The following is an 18,320-nucleotide window of genomic DNA, read 5'->3' on the forward strand; positions in this document are numbered from 1 at the left end:
TAATTACATTTATTTCACTGTCTCTTTACCTTTTGGGGTGTGAGACTCCCTGTCTTTTAACAATTAAAAGAAGGAACATAAAGTGAGATAAAAATGAATTTACAGAGGTGGAGGTCTCTATTTGTAATGATTACAAAGTGTCACTTAGAGAGGGCACTTAGAGTCAATTAACCTTTAACAAGTTTTATACAAAGTATTTCTGTGAGCAGGCTTCACACAGACACAGCTGGTGGCTTGCAGGTTAGAGGCTAAATCTGGGGAATCATATTTATTTCTAATATAAACCTTTAGTTATAAAGTATTAATTAACATTAAATCATTTCTAACAATAAATCATTTTTCATAGAAACCATGTCTAATATAAACCTTCTTTAGTATCCCTACATAAAGATGGGCCAAAGAAGTAGTGTTTGGATCTCAATTAGTTTGAGCTGATGTTTGGGCTTCAGGATGGAGACCAAACTAGGGCTGTTTCAAGTATGGATCTGACTGTGCTGTTCTTACAAGATGTTGGCACTGAATGGTGGAAATCTCACAAAATCAGATCATCTAGAATGGTGGAATTCTCATGAGATTAGTTATTCTTGTAAGACTTCTGCTATCTTAATATGAAATCTCCCTAGAACTACTGTTTTTGCAAGACGCCACACCTATCCAAACTGAACAAGAGAAAAGAGCCTCTTCCACTTTTGGATCCAAACTTTTAGGCCAATGCTGAGCACTTTAAAAAAAATCTCGTCCTATCATTATATAAGTGCTGTCCGTAGAGTCAGTAGAAAATAGTACAATATAAGAACACAGAAAAGTATTAGTGTGCTATATAGTTTATTACTGTGGGATAAAGTGCAATGCTCGCAAACCAGGAGCTAGCTCCTGCCAAAGCCCTAGGCCTCTCTGAACACTTACAAATGCATAGCTGAAAGCCAGGCTAATTCACTTGTGTACTATATAAATAAAAGTGATGGTTAAATGAATAAGAATGTATTTGGTGTTTAAACTTCATGAAAACTAGTGGGATGTTATGTGCATTATTTTCACTTATCTGAATCCTGCTATAATGTAATAGCAAACATTTCCCTATAACTAAACAACTCAGCAAATGAGAAAGAAGTCTTGTATAATGCAAATGAAGAACTTTAACAGGAAAGTATTAATTCTTGTGCATTTGAAGCAAGTGGTCATTGTATGTGATGCTCAGAGATCAAAGACTCTGAATGTACTCCTCTCTCTGCCAATCAAAGAAAGTCTAAGTGGATAGTGACCCAGTCAGTTTGTTTTCTGTGAGAAGAAGCTCTAAGTATGGACTCAAGGGGAAAATTCTTCATCTCTGGACTATTTGGAGTCTAACAGGGCAGAATAACCGAGTGAGAAGATGAAGATTCCCGGAGTTATTCTGGATAGCCCCAGGAGTGGCGCCACAGTTTTTGCCGCCCTAGGCAGCGGTGCGCCTCCTCTGAGCATTCGGCTGTGGGGGTCCTTCTGCACCGCATCTTCGGGACACTTTGGTGGCGGGTCCCGGAGTGAGTGAAGGACCCGCCGCCGAATTTCCGCCAAAGACCCAGAGTGGAAGGACCCCCCGCCACCAAATTTCCGCTGAGGGCAGCAGAATGCCACCCTCCAAAACCTGCCGCCTTAGGCGACCGCCTGGGGTCACCTAGTGGGAGCATTGGCCCTGGATAGGCCCTCAAAGACTTTTGGGAAATTGGCAGATTACTACATCTCTGCTACCATTTGAAATTATAGACTGTGACTCACCTGTACATATATTTTACCTGCTTTAACTGTTCAATAACTCTCATTTCTTTTTCTTAAGATAAAAACCTTTAGATAGTTTAGTATGGAATTGACTACCAACATTGTCTTTGATGTGAGATCTAGGATGCAACTTGGGTGATTGGTCTCTTGGGACTGTAGTAACCTGAAATATTTGTGATTTTTGGTGTAAGTGACCATTTATCACATAGTCCAGCTTGCCTGCATGGCAAGATAGACTGGAGAGTCTAAGGGGACTGACTATGACTCCATTATAAGACTATTGTGGTACTTTGAGAGTTTGCATTTGGTACTGGGTTGGCAAAATATAAATATAGAACATACCGCCATTTTAGGGTGTCTGTCATGAAACAGGCACTCATGGTCATGAGCCACTCCAGACAGCGTGACAAACAGTATGCAGTATTTTGGAGTTATGTAGTTCAATATTTCTTTCTACATAATTAACAAATAAAAGCTGGTATTCAGTTTATACCAGCTGTTTTTTCCTTTTATCTCCTAGGAAAAGGTGAGGTGTATTGCATTTTTCAATTTATAGAAAACAGAAGTAGTGACTATAGCAGAAACAGTGAGTTGTACTTCTGTAGTCCATAAGAGATCAATGGAATCGTATTGGTGTAACTGTTAGTTAAAGTTGGCCCAATATTTTGTACTTCATTTTCTTGGAATTAATTTACTGCAGGTTTTACTTTATTACAGTTGCACCACATACATTCAAAATTACCCTTCTCAAAAATATCGTCAGCATATATGCATGATTGAGTTTACATATTTTATAATACTATTACATCCACAATCTATGTTAAAAATATTAAGGTTGCAAAGTCAAACAACCAAAAGTTAAAAAATGCCAGATTGCCTGTGTATTTCTTAATGCAGTTCTACTGTGCATATGCATTGAGATACAGTCTTTAATTGCACCGTCACATACTGTACTATTTTTTCCACAAGAACCCTGCTGCATTCAGTGAACAGGCTGTTTTGTTTTGTTTTGTTTTCAATTCTCCACATTCAGTGTGGCCCCAGGTTTTATTTAAACACACACCTTCCCTGAATACAGAAATATTTATTTTCTCCTGCTGTGTTTCTGTGGTGCTCTCCCCATAATATCCAAGCCCTTCACAATCATCAATGAATTTAACAACCCTGAGAGAATAGGTGGTGTTATTTTCCCTATTGTACAGGTGGGGAAGTGAGGCAGAGAGAGATTAAGGCCAAAATTGCCAAAAGTGTCCACTAATTTTAAGAGCTCCACCTGAGATACATATGGTCTGATTTTTTTCAGAGTACTTAGTATTATGTTGCACTTTATATATTCATCACACAGCTCCAATCAGTTTCAATAGCACTTTGGCACATCTGGACCCAGATATATCTTGCTGAGCACCCAGAAAATGAGGAACACACAGTTAGTGGCCAGCTGTGAAAATACTGCTTTAAGTGACTTGCCTAGGATTATTGTGGCAGAAGTAGGGATAGAATCCAATTCGCCAGGATGGCATTCAACATCCTTAACCATCCTTTCTCTTCCAGCAAAGCCCTTCTTCATTCTTTATGCACCTTCCAAATTCTTCAACAAATGAGGCAAGTCTACAGCCTCTTTTACTACAAAATCTTGTTTTGTTTCTAGGGCACTATCCATCCTGTGCACTAAATGAAATAGACGTCCTGTGGGGAAAATAGTATGTGATCATGTAATTAAACACTCTATTAGAATGTACGTGTACAAAGGGGTCAAATTAATGTTATACAGGCAACCTTAAAACTGGCATTCCTAAGTTTTGAGTGCTTGGCTTTGCAACCTTAACGTATTTTTAACATAGTGGGTTTTTTTTTAATGTAATCTTTTTTTTAAAACCCTGGAAAATAAAGAAATTCCATCCTGTGGAAGTATACTGACCCCCAACTTGGGTAATCAATAGGATTGGGACCTTTAGGTCCACAGTGCAGGCCTTAAGCTAATGGAGACACTGCTAGCAATATGGTAGTAGAAGGCTGTTATCAGCTGTGCGGACCAGTCATTGGAGGGGGAAGAGACACTTTGCCTCTGTGTTTCAAAACTATTTGCTGATAGCAGAGACAAGTTGAGACTGAAGACTCCTAGGTTCAATTGCAGGTTCTGGAAGGGAGTGTGGACTCATGGCTATAGACCCTTCAGCCCCATCCCCCTATCTGTCTCTGTCTCCCTCCCCTCCTATCATCCTCCCATTGTGGCTCCTGACCCCTTGCCGCTTTGCTCCTATCCAGTCCCCGCCCTGACTCCCTCCCCTTCCATTCCTATAAACTCCGTATCTCCTGGATCCTGTCCCTCTCCCCCTCTGCATCTATATACTACCCTGCCCCCTGGACTCTCCTCCTATCCAACAATTCTCCTTGCTCCTGTCCCCCCTCTTTTCTGCTTCCACCCTACATCTGATTCTTGCAAACTCTCCTTCTGCCCAAAACCCCCTATGAATTCCACTGTTGTTGCATCTTCCTTCTCTTCCTCACTACCTGAGCACCAGCAAAAGAGTAACAAAGGGCAGTGGTCCTGCTCTCAGTTCCAGTGTCCATTCTACAGTGGCCTGGAGAAGCAATTCTTGGGAAAGTCATGCTCTGCCTCTGTAACCCTAGGCTGGAGCATTCACTCTATGGGGATGGCACATGCACAGTCCCTCATGAACTGTGAGAGGATGGATCATGCTCAGTGTAAATTAAATTTTCAGAATATTTAGCTGCCAAATTATAATTAGTGTCTATTGAGCATGTGCAAACTGCAATTTTTCAAAGACTTATAACTTGGCCAAGTTTGGGTGAATTTGCACAGTGATTCCAAAAAGTACATCTTCCCATGCCAAACTTTAAGTCCCTGCTCCAAACCATGAGGGCAACTAAATTGTTGCGACATTTTTTTATAAAATATATTTTTGCTAACCTCATTCTTAATCTTCTGAACCATTTTAGCTGAAATTTTCGTAAATAAGTCACCTTGAGGCAGATGCCCAGCATGGAAAATTTCAGCCCAAATGGTTAAAGTTTGGCAAAGTTATGAGCAACTGAAACAGGGTTTCATAATGGCACGTATCAGACAATCTTAAGAAAAGCAGCCTTACCAGCTCTACTTGGTGGGAGATAAATCTGTATATAATCTGTTGCATCATTTTCAGATGTAATAAATAAATGGATGTTTTTCTGATGTGTTTGTGACAGATATGAAATATCCTGGAAAATCTTACTGAATTAAATTAAAGATGTCACGCTGTCTGCAGTGGCTCATAACTGTGAGTGCCTGTCTCAGGGCAGACTGTCAGAAAACAAGAGCAGCCACCCAAAACTGGTGGTAAATTCTAATATTAGATTTCACCAAGCCAGTAACAAATATCAACACCTGGATCACTATACCAGTCTTACCAAGGAGTCACAGACATTCCCCGTAGCCTCTCCAGCATATCTTGCCACCCAGACAAACTGAACTAAGTGATAATGGTCACATAAACCAAAAAATCACACCATATCAGGTTTCTCCCAGTCTCAAGACACCAATCACTTACCCCTGATCAACTGATACTTCAGATCTTACACCAGAGACAACACTGGCAGCCAATTCTATAGTAAACTTATAGGATAAGTTTATTAGCTAAGAAAAAAGAATGAGAGTTATTGAGAGGTTAAAGCAGGTAAAATATAACAACAGGTGAGTCAAAGTTTGTAAGTCCAAAATGACAGCAGAGATGTGGTAATTTGCAAGTTTCCCAAAAGTTTTCTCAAGATTACCCAGAATAACTATGGGGATCTCAGTTTTCTTGTTTAGTTATTCTACCCATTAGAATCCAAATAGTTCAGAGATAAAGGATCTCTGTTTGAATCAGTACTTCTAGCTTCTTTTCACAGACAACAATCTGACAAGTGTCTGTACCCACACAATGGCCTATTGCTTTGAATTCATTTGCATTCAATGAGTTGTTTAGTCACAGGGATATACATAATGTAAATGCCTGCCATTATAATAGGAATAGATAAGTAAAAACAATAAAAGTAACATTCCATTAGTTTTCATGATGTTCTAACACACTTAAATCTAGGGTTATTTAATTACTAGGCATGCATCATATAAATGTAATGTAATAGAAAACAGCAGGATATAGATCGGCAAAAACAATACAATTAACATTGCCTTTGATCTCTTAACACACAAGTGAATTAGCCTGAACATCTACTAATACATTTAACTTCTTTGATATTCACCCACAAGTGAATTGGCCTATGGGTTTGGCCTGAGCTGGTCTGTCAGCATCATAAAAACTATCTTAGGGCTATCTTAGGTCATTGTATTAAAATGCAAGTGTTTAAGAATTATCATGGGATAATTCAATGCCATGTAATGGCAGATAGCTAAAAAGTGACAAGTTTTTAAAGTGTTTATATACCAATGCTAGAAGTCTGGATGAAGTAGAGTGCCTTGTATTATATGAGGCTAGCGATATAATATGCATCACAGAAACTTGGTAGAATGAGGATAATCAATGGGACATAGTAATACGAGGGTTCAAAATATATTGGAAGGACACAACAGGTCATGCTGGTTGGAGAGTGGCACTATATGTGAAAGAAAGCATAGAATCAAATGAAATAAAAATCTTAAATGAACCAAACTGTACCAAGAGGTGAATATAATTGGACCACTTGGTAATAATGACTATAATATAATTAAATTTAACATCCCTGTGGCAGGGAAAACACCACAGCAGCCCAATACTGTAGCATTTAATTTCAGAAAGGTGAACTACACAAAAATGAGGAACAGGAGTACTTGTGGCACCTTAGAGACTAACAAATTTATTTGAGCATAAGCTTTCATGGGCTAGAGCCCACTTCTTCGCATAAAATGGGCTGTAGCCCATTAAATCTTATGCTCAAATAAATTTGTTAGTCTCTAAGGTGCCACAAGTACTCCTGTTCTTTTTGCGGATACAGTCTAACACAGCTGCTACTCTGAAACAAAAATGAGGAAGTTACTTTAACATAAATTAAAAGATACAGCGCCAAAAGTGAAATCCCTGCAAGCTTCATGGTAACTTTTTAAGGACACCATAATAGAGACTCAACTTAAATGTATACCCCCAAATAAAAAAACATAGTAAGAGAAGTGCCACTGTGGCTAAATAACAAAGTGAAAGAAGCAATGAGAGGCAGGAAGGCATCCTTTAAAACGTATAAGTTAAATCCTAGTGTGGAAAATAGAAAGGACCATAAACTCTGGCAAACAAAGTGTAAAAAGATAATTAGGAAGGCCAAAAAAGAATTTGAAAAACAGCTAGCCAAAGATTCAAAAAGTAATAGCGAAAAAATTTTTTAAGTACATCAGAAGCTGGAAGCCTGCTAAACAACTGTGAGGCCCCTGGACGATTGAGATGCTAAAGGAGCACTCAAGGACAATAAGGCCATTGTGCAGAAACTAAATGAGTTCTTTGCATCAGTCTTCATGGCTGAGGATGTGAGGGAGATTCCCAAACCTAAACCATTCTTTTAAAGTGAGAAATCTGAGGAACTGTTCCAGATTGAGGTGTCATTAGAGGAGGTTTTGGAACAAACTGATAAACTAAACAGTAATAAGTCACCAGGACCAGATGGTATTCACCCAAGAGTTCTGATGAAACTCAAATATGAAATTGCAGAACTTCTAGCTGTAATCTGTAACCTATCATTTAAATCAGCTTCTGTACCAAATGACTGGAGAATAGCTAATGTGACACCAATTTTTTAAAAGGGCTCCAGAGGTGATCCCGGCAATTACAGGCTGGTAAACCTGACTTCAGTACCAGGCAAACTGTAAAAAACACAATTGTCAGACACATAGATGAACATAATTTGTTGGGGAAGAGTCAACATGGTTTTTGTAAAGGGAAATCATGCTTCACCAATATACTAGAATTCTTTGAGGGGTCAACAAGCATGTGGACAAGGAGGAACCAGTGGACATAGTGTACTTAGATTTTCAGAAAGCCTTTCACAAGGTACCTCACCAAAGGTTCTTAAGCAAAGTAAGCTGTCATGGGATAAGAGGAAGGTCCTCTCATGGATTGGTAACTGGTTAAAAGATGGAGACAAAGGATGGGAATAAATGGTCAATTTTCAGAATGGAGAGAGGTAAATAGTGGTGTCCCCCAGGGATCTGTACTGGGACCAGTCCTATTCAACATATTCATAAATGGTCTGGAAGAAAGGGTAAACAATGAGGTGGCAAAATTTGCAGACGATACAAAACTACTCAAGATAATTAAGTCCCAGGCAGACTGTGAAGAGCTACAAAAAGATCTCTCAAAACTGGGTGACTGGGCAAAAAAATGGCAGATGAAATTCAATGTAGATAAATGTAAAGTAATAACACATTGGAAAACATAATCCCAACTATACGTATAAAATGATGAGGTCTAAATTAGCTGTTACCACTGAAGAAAAAGATGTTGGAGTCACTGTGGCTAGTTCTCTGAAAACATCCACTCAGTGTGCAGTGTCAGTCAAAAAAGTGAACAGAATGTTGGGAATCATTAAGAAAGGGATGGATAATAAGACAGAAAATATCATATTGCCTCTATATAAATCCATAGTGCACCCACATCTTGAATATTGCGTGCAGAGTATGATTGCCCCATCTGAAAAAAAGATACATTAGAATTGGAAAAGATTCAGAAAAGGGCAACAAAAATGATTAGGGGGTGGAACGACTTCTATATGAGGAGAGATTAATAAGACTGGGACTTTTCAGCTTGGAAAAGAAATGACTAAAGGGGGTATGATAGAGGTCTATATAATCATGACTGGTGTGGAGAAACTAAATAAGGAAGTGTTATTTACACCTTCTCATAACACAAGAACACATTTCACCAAATGAAATTAATAGGCAGCAGGTTTAAAACAAACAAAAAGAAGTATTTCTTCACAGAACACACAGTCAACCTGTGGAACTCTTTGCCAGAGGGTGTTGTGAAGGCCAAGACTATAACAGGGTTAAAAAAAAGAACAAAATAAATTCATGGAGGATAGTACCATCAATGGCTATTAACCAGGATGGGCATAGATGGTGTCCCTAACCTCTGTTTGTCAGAAACTGAAATTGGGAGATTGGGAATGAATCACTTGATGATTTCCTGTTCTGTTCATTAGCTCTGGGGTACCTGGCATCGGCTACTGTCGGGAGACAGGATACTGGGCTAGATGGACCTTTGGGCTGACCGAGTATGGCCATTCTTATGTTATGTTCTTATGATGATATGTAACTTCTTTTAAGAGAGAGGCAGGACTAATGTAAACATTAGGAAGTATTATGTGCTTCAAAGTCCTTTTTAAAATAGTGGAGCAAAGAAGACTGAACTTTTAGTTGAGTGAGGTTCCTAGAAAATACTTTGGAAGAAGGGAATGGAAATTACTCCCTTTTGGAGCCATGCTTTTGAAGCTGCTCCTTGAAGAGAAACCTAACTGTCTGGCTGATTACCTATTCATGATTTCTTCCAAGGCACAAACTGGATAAAGGAAGGATACAGTAACTCATGGGATAGCTAGTCCTGAGAGAAAGCTGTTATGAACTGGTGACCACAGGAAAAATCCCTAATCACCAACCAGATCCCTTCTTGGAGTTACAGGGTGGTCTCTGGGTAGGTTATTCACATACAAGTAGGTTCTTTTGTTGTTTTTACTGTTTTCTGTCTAATGCTTTTGCCTTTAAGAATAAAAGTGCTCACTTAGGAAGACCTGTGTGGTAACTTAACTGTTGGGAATTATACCATTATTAGTCTCTGAAGAGAAAGCATAATGCAGATGCAGGCCTTGCAGGCAGTGTGCCTTGCTGGAGGATGTCACAATATAGTCGAGTATCAGAGGGGTAGCCGTGTTAGTCTGGATCTGTAAAAGCAGCAAAGAATCCTGTGGCACCTTATAGACTAACAGACGTTTTGGAGCATGAGCTTTCGTGGGTGAATACCCACTTCGTCAGATGCAATATAGTCGGAGGCCTGTGCAACCTGAAAACACTCTTGTCAAGAGGCAAAGAGATGCAGATCTGTGACTCTACCCCAGAGAGATGATGGCTGAGGAACCTAGAGTGGATGCCCTTGTTGAACCACAGAGTGGGAATACAGGTACATTTACCCTGAATTGCCCTGACAGTGTTTATATACGTTGGTCCAAAATATCTATCAGGAACATTGAATTCCCTTTTCGAGGTTTCTACATATGTACCACAAATGGACATATTATTAGTAAATACTCATTAATTATTATTATTATTTATTTTGTTTGTTTATTAGCATGCTGTTGCCCTTAAATAAATTAGAAAGGTTTCTTTAGTATTTAGACAAAGTATAGTAACTGCTTCTTTTATTCTTGAATATATCTTAATTCTCAATATTGACAGTAGTGAAGGTTATCACCATAACACTGTTTTAAGTATTCTTCTTACCTTTTGCTGCACTTCACAACTGTGTTTTTTACATATATATTCCAAATGTATTTGATATCCCCTTCAAGGTGTAAATTAGCTGTCAATACTTTCCATTTTCCTTTTTCTCCATTTTTTAACGTATTCTGTTCTATCAAATGCCTGCTGATTTTTTTCTAAAATCAACACTGCTAAATTTTGATGTCCTTATTCTCCCTTTTTTATCACTTTGATCCTAATTAGAGTATTATTACTATTTAAAAAAATATTCTACCATGTTTATGCTTCCAATCATATATGTTAGTCCAGGCTCTCTCTGATAAGTGTTTCATTCTTCTAATTTTTGCTTTGACTATCATGTAACGAAGCAGTTCTATAATATTCCCATCATGTCCTCAAGCTTATTGTTTAAAATATCCCTCTCAAAATGTTCCAATGTATGTCCAGGTAATTTTAAATGCCTCTACATTCTATTTTTTTCTTTTCACAATTTTTCTTTTACTTTTAGTATTCAGCATCTTGTTACCTTTGAACAGACAATCTGTGGCAAAATCCTAAAATTAACATACTCTCTTCGGTATCTTTAATCTCCAAAGTGTCCTATCTTTTAGTTACTCCAAGCCTCTCTTTACATGTAGTTACTTATCCCTTTACATTATCTGATCTCTTGTAAACAGCCCTCAGCATTTAGTTACATTGACTTTTACTTCCCTGCTACAATTTGCATTAAACCTTGAACACCTGCACCACAAATAAGGCAGATAAACAACAAAACGTATGGTGGATGAGTTTATAACATTACAAAATGTACAATCAAAAATTATAGCTGCATTATCTCTGTAGAAACTCATGCAAGTGTAATGCGCTACTAGTAATTATTATAAGCATGCCTTTGCGTTACAATCAGATTACTGAAAAAATTCATTTTAAAGTTAGTATGCTGCAAAACTGGGTCAACCTGATATATTTTAGTGCACTGTCAGCTTGTGAAATGGCTGCTATACTAACCTGGGCTGGTCAGAATACCCCAGCAAGCTTTTCGTTTTGCAGGACACTCCCCTATACTTTCTAGGCTTCTTTTTAGGAGATTCTGGTTAGTGCAGCTCCTCTGAATAGCAGTACTTGTGATCATAATTTCTTATTTTTTTCTCCTGTGTATCATTAGTGCAGGTGCTCTAGTCAGAGGAACATTCACGGATGGATTTGCAGCTACTTTTCCCCCCCTTCAGATTTTCACAAAGGATCTTGTTGTACTTACTATAGAAGCCTACAACACTGAAATCCACAGTGAGTGCAGAGTGGGGGAAGGGAAGGATAGCTCTAGCATTTTCTATTTTTAAAATGGAGAAAGAATCAGCTTAGCTACAGCATGAACCTTAACTATTTACATGATTTAAATGAAAGAAGGTGGATTTTTTTTTTTAGTTAGACCAGAAAACACAACACAGTTCATGCTTTAATATGAGGTTTGCATACTAAGCAGCTCAAAATAGAAAAATATTATGAGTATGTTAATAAAAGAATTATGGTTCTGATAAATAACATCCTTAAACAGTGAACCCACCCCCCTCGTAATAATACTGCCTCGTGACTGGCTTCAGTCACCTACAGCTCTGCAGTTGGTAAAGAATTTACTTAGAGCTTGAGAATTATCCAACAAATGGAACACTAATTGTGTATGTAGAGCATAGTATTGTACTGATGTAAACTAGAAAACACGTCCTGAATAAACAAATGCTTTCATATGGCAGCAGAAAGAGTGTAATTTATTATTTTGCAGGTTGTATCCAGATATGAAAGTAAGGCTGTAATCATTTCAAGGAGTCCTGAGTCACTAGTTTTTGACAACAGGGTAAATAGTAACAAGGACAACAAACTTGGAGCAAGACTCCTTTATGCGTACTGGCTTGTAATGCTGGAAACAAATCTGCATGTACAAGCAAAAGAACGCAACAGATCCCCAATAAAATGACAGCATGGATTAACTAGAGTAGTGCTCTGATTACAGTAGTGATATGTTGACATGCTGTTTAAAAAAAACCACTTTTCTCACGGTCTTGTTTTATTAATGTACAGACTAACCCATTTATCAACACTTTTAAAATAACACTACTACTTTGCATTAATATTCTGTCTTTTATCTGGGAATCTCAAGGTACTTCACAAATATTAATTAATTAAGCCTCAAAATACCCCTGAGATGTTGTAATTATACCCATTTTACACACATATTCACAGAAATAAAAATAATTAAGCAAGTTAGCACATCACAGTTCTCTATCAAATGTAGAAACACAAGATCATGTCCAAATTAAAGTATATGTGACTGTCCCACCACTCAATGAGCTGTTCTTATCTGTCTTGAAATTAAATTGTTTAGAAATGTCAAATTTAATTTTTGCCTCTTTTTTTTTGCTATATTCCCCTCAAACAGAACTTCTAAAAATAAGGGCTAGATTAAAGGTATCTGGTATAAGAAAGTAAGGGGTAGACATGGCAAAGGGATAGATCCACAAAGGGGAGTGAGTCAGTCTGGACTTCTGCGTGGAGCCCCAGACCCTCCACCTGATTCGGGCACCCAGCCCCCCAGCCCAGGCTTATTCCTATGCTATTGTTGATGGTGGCACTGTCTTCAAAGCTGGGTGGCCAGAGCGCAGCAGCTGCTATGGAAGGGGTAAAGCAAATTTTGGGGTGGCCCTGGCAAGCCTCCCCCTAGCACCGCCTGTGGCTGCCTTAGGCAGTCAACAGGAAATTGGATTGCTAACAATCCAGGAATGGCCTGGAGTCTCCCAGAATTAAAGATTAACCTTTAATTAAAAATTATGTCATGTGATGAATACATCCAACCAAAATTGGCAACCCTAATAGGAAATGCAAAGGGGGGGAGCCAAAGTCCTACCCCCAAAAGGAGTTAGGCATGTTCTAGAGGTGCCTCCCTCTGTTTGGGATTCACACCTGTGAACCTCCTCCTGTTCTAAGGTGCCTGAGCCAGATCAGCCTTTTTCACAAAAAAACAAGGTAGTGGTAATACCCCATACCCCAGTGGTTACAGCCCTGACCTAGAATATATGTGGCATGGGTTCAAATCTCTCTTTTGCCTGATGTGGAGCCTGGTCTCTCACCTCCTAGGAGAATGTCCTGATCATGGAATTATAGAGTATTCTGGGGTAGGTCTCTCTCTCTGTCGCTCCTGTTGACGCTATTCTGTTTTGTATAAAATATTTAAATAGTCATTGGACCAGAGAGAGTGGAATAAGAGTGACTATAGTCTGGTGGCTAGGGCACTCGCTAAGGAGGGGAGAGACCAAGTTTAAGGCCCTGCTCCTCATCAAGCAGAGGAGAGATTTGAATGCATGTCTCACATATCATCCTGGGGGACTGCTCTAACCACTGAACTATTAGGTAAAAAAGGACAGCACTATCAGTATTTTCAAAGAGGCCCAATCCAGTAGGTGGCCTCTGAGCACACCCACCCCACTGGCAAGATACAGGGGGAATGCTTAGTTTGTGACTCCAACCAGCTTTGTGCATATCCACAAGTAGAAATTTAGGCATCTAGGGATTTTATTGACAGAAACATAGGCACTTAGAGAATTTATGCACTGGTCAAGCAGAGATTTTCAGGACCTACATTTTTTAATTAGATCCCTGAAGTGGCAGTTAAGTGCCTAAATCCCTTAATGGATCTTCCTAGGGAGCCTTGCACATTTGCACTAGAGGTATGTGCAATCTTGAGCCTTGCATTCTTAGTACGCAAGGACCCCAGAGGAACTGGAAGTGAGAGAGACTATTCCTCCCATGTTGGCCAGCAGAGCAAAGGTAGTGCAGAGGAGTGTACATGCTTCATTCTCTCAAAGATGTTGCAGCTTCTGCACAGGTGTTTTCCCCTAAAGGTGCTCTTACTGAATGAGCAAGAATGCCTAGGGGACCACACACAAAGAAGGTCATACCTTAACATCCCACAGACAAGGGCTTTGACTATAAAAGCCAGAACAAAGCCCTACACTTGAAGGAGGGTAGGTGCATTAAAATGTAATTTTAATATGAATAAAGTTTCTTGTTAAATTCTCAATATTCTTCAACAACCAACTGAATTATACTTGAGAGAGAGAATGTCAATACTTTCCCCATATTTCATAACTTTGGGACTCTTGTCGCTTTCGCAATCACTTTTGATGAGTGCTTTTGGGAGGAAGAGGGGACCTGCAGGTGAATTTGTCATCTGGGATGGGATGCTGTTGTTGAGGAGGGGGCTGTTGGTTAGGAAGGAAATCCAGTCTTACATGCTTTTGGAGAAGTATTGAGTGCATTTGTCAGCTGAGAATGAGGTTGGCTAGCTTCTCAGGGCGGTTGAGCAAGTAGATTTGTCAGCTCGGAAGGAATTCAGGTTATCTTGTTTTCCATAGATGTTCTAACCCTCTGCTATGTTATCTATGTCATCAGCAGAGAGTGTGGCTAGCAGTAGCAGCAGCAATGAAGTCCACAGACACTGTAGTGTTTACAGATAGAACATGTCAGGCAGCTGCTGCTGCTTCAGAGGAGTTGACTCAGGGGAAGTCAGAGAAGCACCTGCCCTCTCCCTCAAAGAATTTGGGCAAAGGAGCGGGAAGAAATTATGGGGGAAGGGAGGCAGGATACCTCAAAAAGCTGGCATCCTGAAAGCAGGGAGGCTGAGAGGGATATCTCCTTTCCCATAAATACTCGATTAGTTAATTGATATGACAGTCATTATTTTCTACCAACTTTATCCACATATTTTAAGTACTCCGGAACAGTGGTTCTCAAACTAGGGCCGCCACTTGTTCAGGAAAAGTCTCTGGCAGGCCAGGCCGGTTTGTTTACCTGCCGCATCTGCAGGTTTGGCCGCTTGCAGCTCCCACTGGCTGCAGTTCATCACTCCAGGCCAATGGGGACTGCAGGAAGGGCGGCCAGCACATCCCTCGGCCCGCGCTGCTTCTTGGAGGACACACAAAGAGATGCCGGGGATTGGCTAGATGACCTCCTGAGATCTCTTCCAACCCTAGTAGTCTATGATTCTATGCAAATATTCTCGTTATTGCTTTACAGGACACAGAGTTCATCTCACACAGTATCCTTGATGAAACTTTACACAAGACCAAATGGGTTAGCGTACAACTGTTTTGCTTATGGGCAACAGCCATATCGAAGTTGTGAAATGGATCTTTCGAGACTGGCATCAAACTCTTTTCAAAAATAAAATTTAAAGGGAAATGACTAGTAGTCTAAAGTTTTCAGCTGGAAACATAAAAGAAAAGCATACAGGTGATACATGTATAAAGGAGAGATGGGCTTGTGGTTAAGAACTGGGACCCAGAACTCCTGGATTCCATTCCCAACTCTGCACACACTTCCTGTATGATCTTGTGCAAGTTCCTTCTCAGTTTCACTATCTTTAAAACAGGAATAATATTTCCCTTTCTCATAGGGCAGTTGTGAAGATTAATTCATGAATGTTTGTGAGGTGCTGTGTCATAAGTAGATAGGTAAGGTAAGGGTTAATTTTCTTTTACCTGTAAAGGGTGAACAAAGGGAACCAAACACCTGACCAGAGGACCAATCAGAGAACTGAATTTTTTAAAAGTCAGGGGCGGGAATTGTGTACTCTGGGTCTTTTGTTTCTCCCAGCTATGGAGGAAACAGCTTTCCTGCTAAATCCTATTTCTTTCTAATATTTCTCCTACAAGTGTTTGGATAGCCAAAGGCAAACAAGGCAAACTAGCTGTTATATGCTTTGTGTTGTATTACATGTTGTGTGGTACTCTGTTGGACTGTAATTGGGCTATCTTTTAAAATCAGACTGTTTATTCATATTTTCTATAAGACAAGAGCCTGTTATTGATCTCTTAAACTCCCTAGTAACATTTGTTTTGTATTTTCTTTCTTATATATAAAGTTTCTTTAAACCTAACTCCTAGTCAGGTCAGAGGGCTGAGAGTGAATTTCCTCTGGCTCAGATCTTCTAATCGGGTGACAGGCTTAGAGGGGCTGGGAGGAAAGCCCAAACTCGTGTTCTCATCTCTCCTATTGTCCAGGGCGTGTACAAAACCACTCATCATCTATGGAGGGGGTATACTCTCTTGTTGTGAGCTGACTAGGTGAAATGCATTAGCCTCGGGGAAGCTAGATTGCCTCTCCGTTGTATTCAAGGAGTGAAGTATTCAGCATCACCGGCTAATCTCCCACAGGTTACCAAAAAAGCCAGGGGTCTGGGTCTTGGGGGGTTTCTCCAGGGAAAGTCTGGGGGGACCAGAGCGAGGCAGGCGCTATATTCCTGTCTGGTGGCAGCGAGATAGATCCAAGCTGGGTATAAGCTTGGGGAAGGTTCACAGTAAACACTCAGATGTTGAACTCTAAGTCCAGATTTGAGACAAACATTTATTACATGCTGTCACCGGGTTGGCACAGGATCTTCCGCTCTTGTGCCTACACCCTGTGTTTAGGATGGTTTAATAAAGAGATCCCCCAACAGTTAGTGCCCCACAGACCCTCCCCAAGGTCTCCTAGCCCTTGAGGCTTCCTTATTGGCAAGGAGACAGAGACACTGCCATCCTGTCTCCTCCCAGGCTAGCCTCCCCACTGAGGTTTGCCCAGGGCTTTTATAGCCCTCTCCTGCCCCAGCCCAGCTGTCACTACTTAGCCCAGCATGTTCACCTGAGTCTGCCCTTGTTTGGGCTTGCAGCTGGGCTCCCTGCTGAGTACCTGCATCTCTACACTTGGCCTACTGGCCAGAGAGCGGGCTGTAGCCAGCATTTTGGAAGGGCTTTAAAGGGGTTTTACCCCTACCCTGCCACAGGTGCTTAGATACTACTATGAAGAGTGCCATATAAAAGACCCTTAAACATCTTTGAAATCCTTTAACAAAAGCATTTCATTAAGAATCCATTTAGGAGTACAATATGTTCAACTGCGGTGTTGGACAAGCAATTAACTAATTATTTTTATGGCAGGGTTGTCTATGACAGTGATGTTGTATCCATCAGAGCAAAAGAATCTAGGGGAAGGGGCAGAGACTATAACATGTGAATATGGAAACTGACTACAGGATGTTATTCATAGGTGTGGAATTTTGACAGTATTGATTTTCCTTATCTAACTTGTAGACATGATATAATTCCCTGGCTCATACTCCTCTCAAAATTTTGGCTTCATTTCATTTTCTTAACCCAAACGTGAAACTATTAGAAAAAAATGAAGGCTTCTTAATTCAAGCTTTTTTCGTATAGATTGTTATGAAAAAGAAATGCCAGTACCAGTTTCAACATTTCTATGGAAGCTGAAAACTCATACGTTTATTTTATAGATGCAATTGTGTTCCTGTCAACAGCTGTGAAGTTGTAAAGAAATGATTTCCCATCCATTTCAGTGGGAAAAGCATTCTACTTTGAAAGAAATATTTAAGACAAGCTTCTACAAGTGTTTAAAAATTCAAATTTTGTTTTGGTATAACTATATTGGAAAATGGGAACTTCTACTGTTTTAATAAAAATAACAAAGGATGAATTCTGTAAAGTTATGTGCCTTGGTACATGCTGGAAATAAAGCAAGTTTCTAGCCTGCTAATTGCTGCCTTATTCTAACTCCAAATGAACAAATGCCATTGAAATAAAGTGAGCTTTCTAAACAGAGTCCTTTAGACGAGCTATTAAGATCAATGCAAATATAATTTAAAATACTTCTAATGTTTATGGTATACTTCTTGCAAAAATCTGAGTGCTTTATAGATATTCAAGAATTATGCCTCATAACATCTATGTAAGGTATGTATTAACCCAATTTTACAGGGAGAAAAACTGAGGCAAGGAGACATTGAGTCTTGCCTGTGGTCACACAGAAAATTTGAGGCACAGTTGGGAATAGAACCTAGGTTTCTTCTTCGAGTGATTGCTCATATCCATTCCAGGTAGGTGTGTGCGCGCCGCATGCACAGCCGTCGGAGAAACTTTTACCCTAGCAACACTCGGCGGGTCGGCTGGGCGGCCCCTGGAGTGGCGCCACCACGGCGCCGCATAAATACCCCAGCCGACCCGGCCACCCTTCAGTTCCTTCTTACCGCCCGTGTCGGTCGTTGGAACAGTGGAGTGCAGTTTACCTGACCTCCGCATTTTCCCTAGCT

General features: G+C 39.9%; 1 protein-coding gene across 2 annotated transcripts in view; it reads right to left on the reverse strand.

Moving 5' to 3' along the window:
- Positions 1-18,320, reverse strand: part of ASB5 (ankyrin repeat and SOCS box containing 5) — a 67,738-nt gene that overhangs the window by 21,976 nt on the left and 27,442 nt on the right. Inside the window, exon 1 of one of the 2 annotated variants that reach the window (XM_032784403.2) lies at positions 11,195-11,413. The exons of the other annotated variant lie outside the window; for it this stretch is intronic. Within the exon in view, the coding sequence (XP_032640294.1) occupies positions 11,195-11,318 (124 nt within the window). The 5' untranslated portion in view covers positions 11,319-11,413. Of the gene's footprint in view, positions 1-11,194; positions 11,414-18,320 lie in introns of those variants that run through there. 2 annotated transcript variants of the gene reach the window in all.

Source organism: Chelonoidis abingdonii, chromosome 5, assembly GCF_003597395.2.
Source record: "Chelonoidis abingdonii isolate Lonesome George chromosome 5, CheloAbing_2.0, whole genome shotgun sequence".
NCBI classification, from domain to species: Eukaryota; Metazoa; Chordata; order Testudines; family Testudinidae; genus Chelonoidis; species Chelonoidis abingdonii.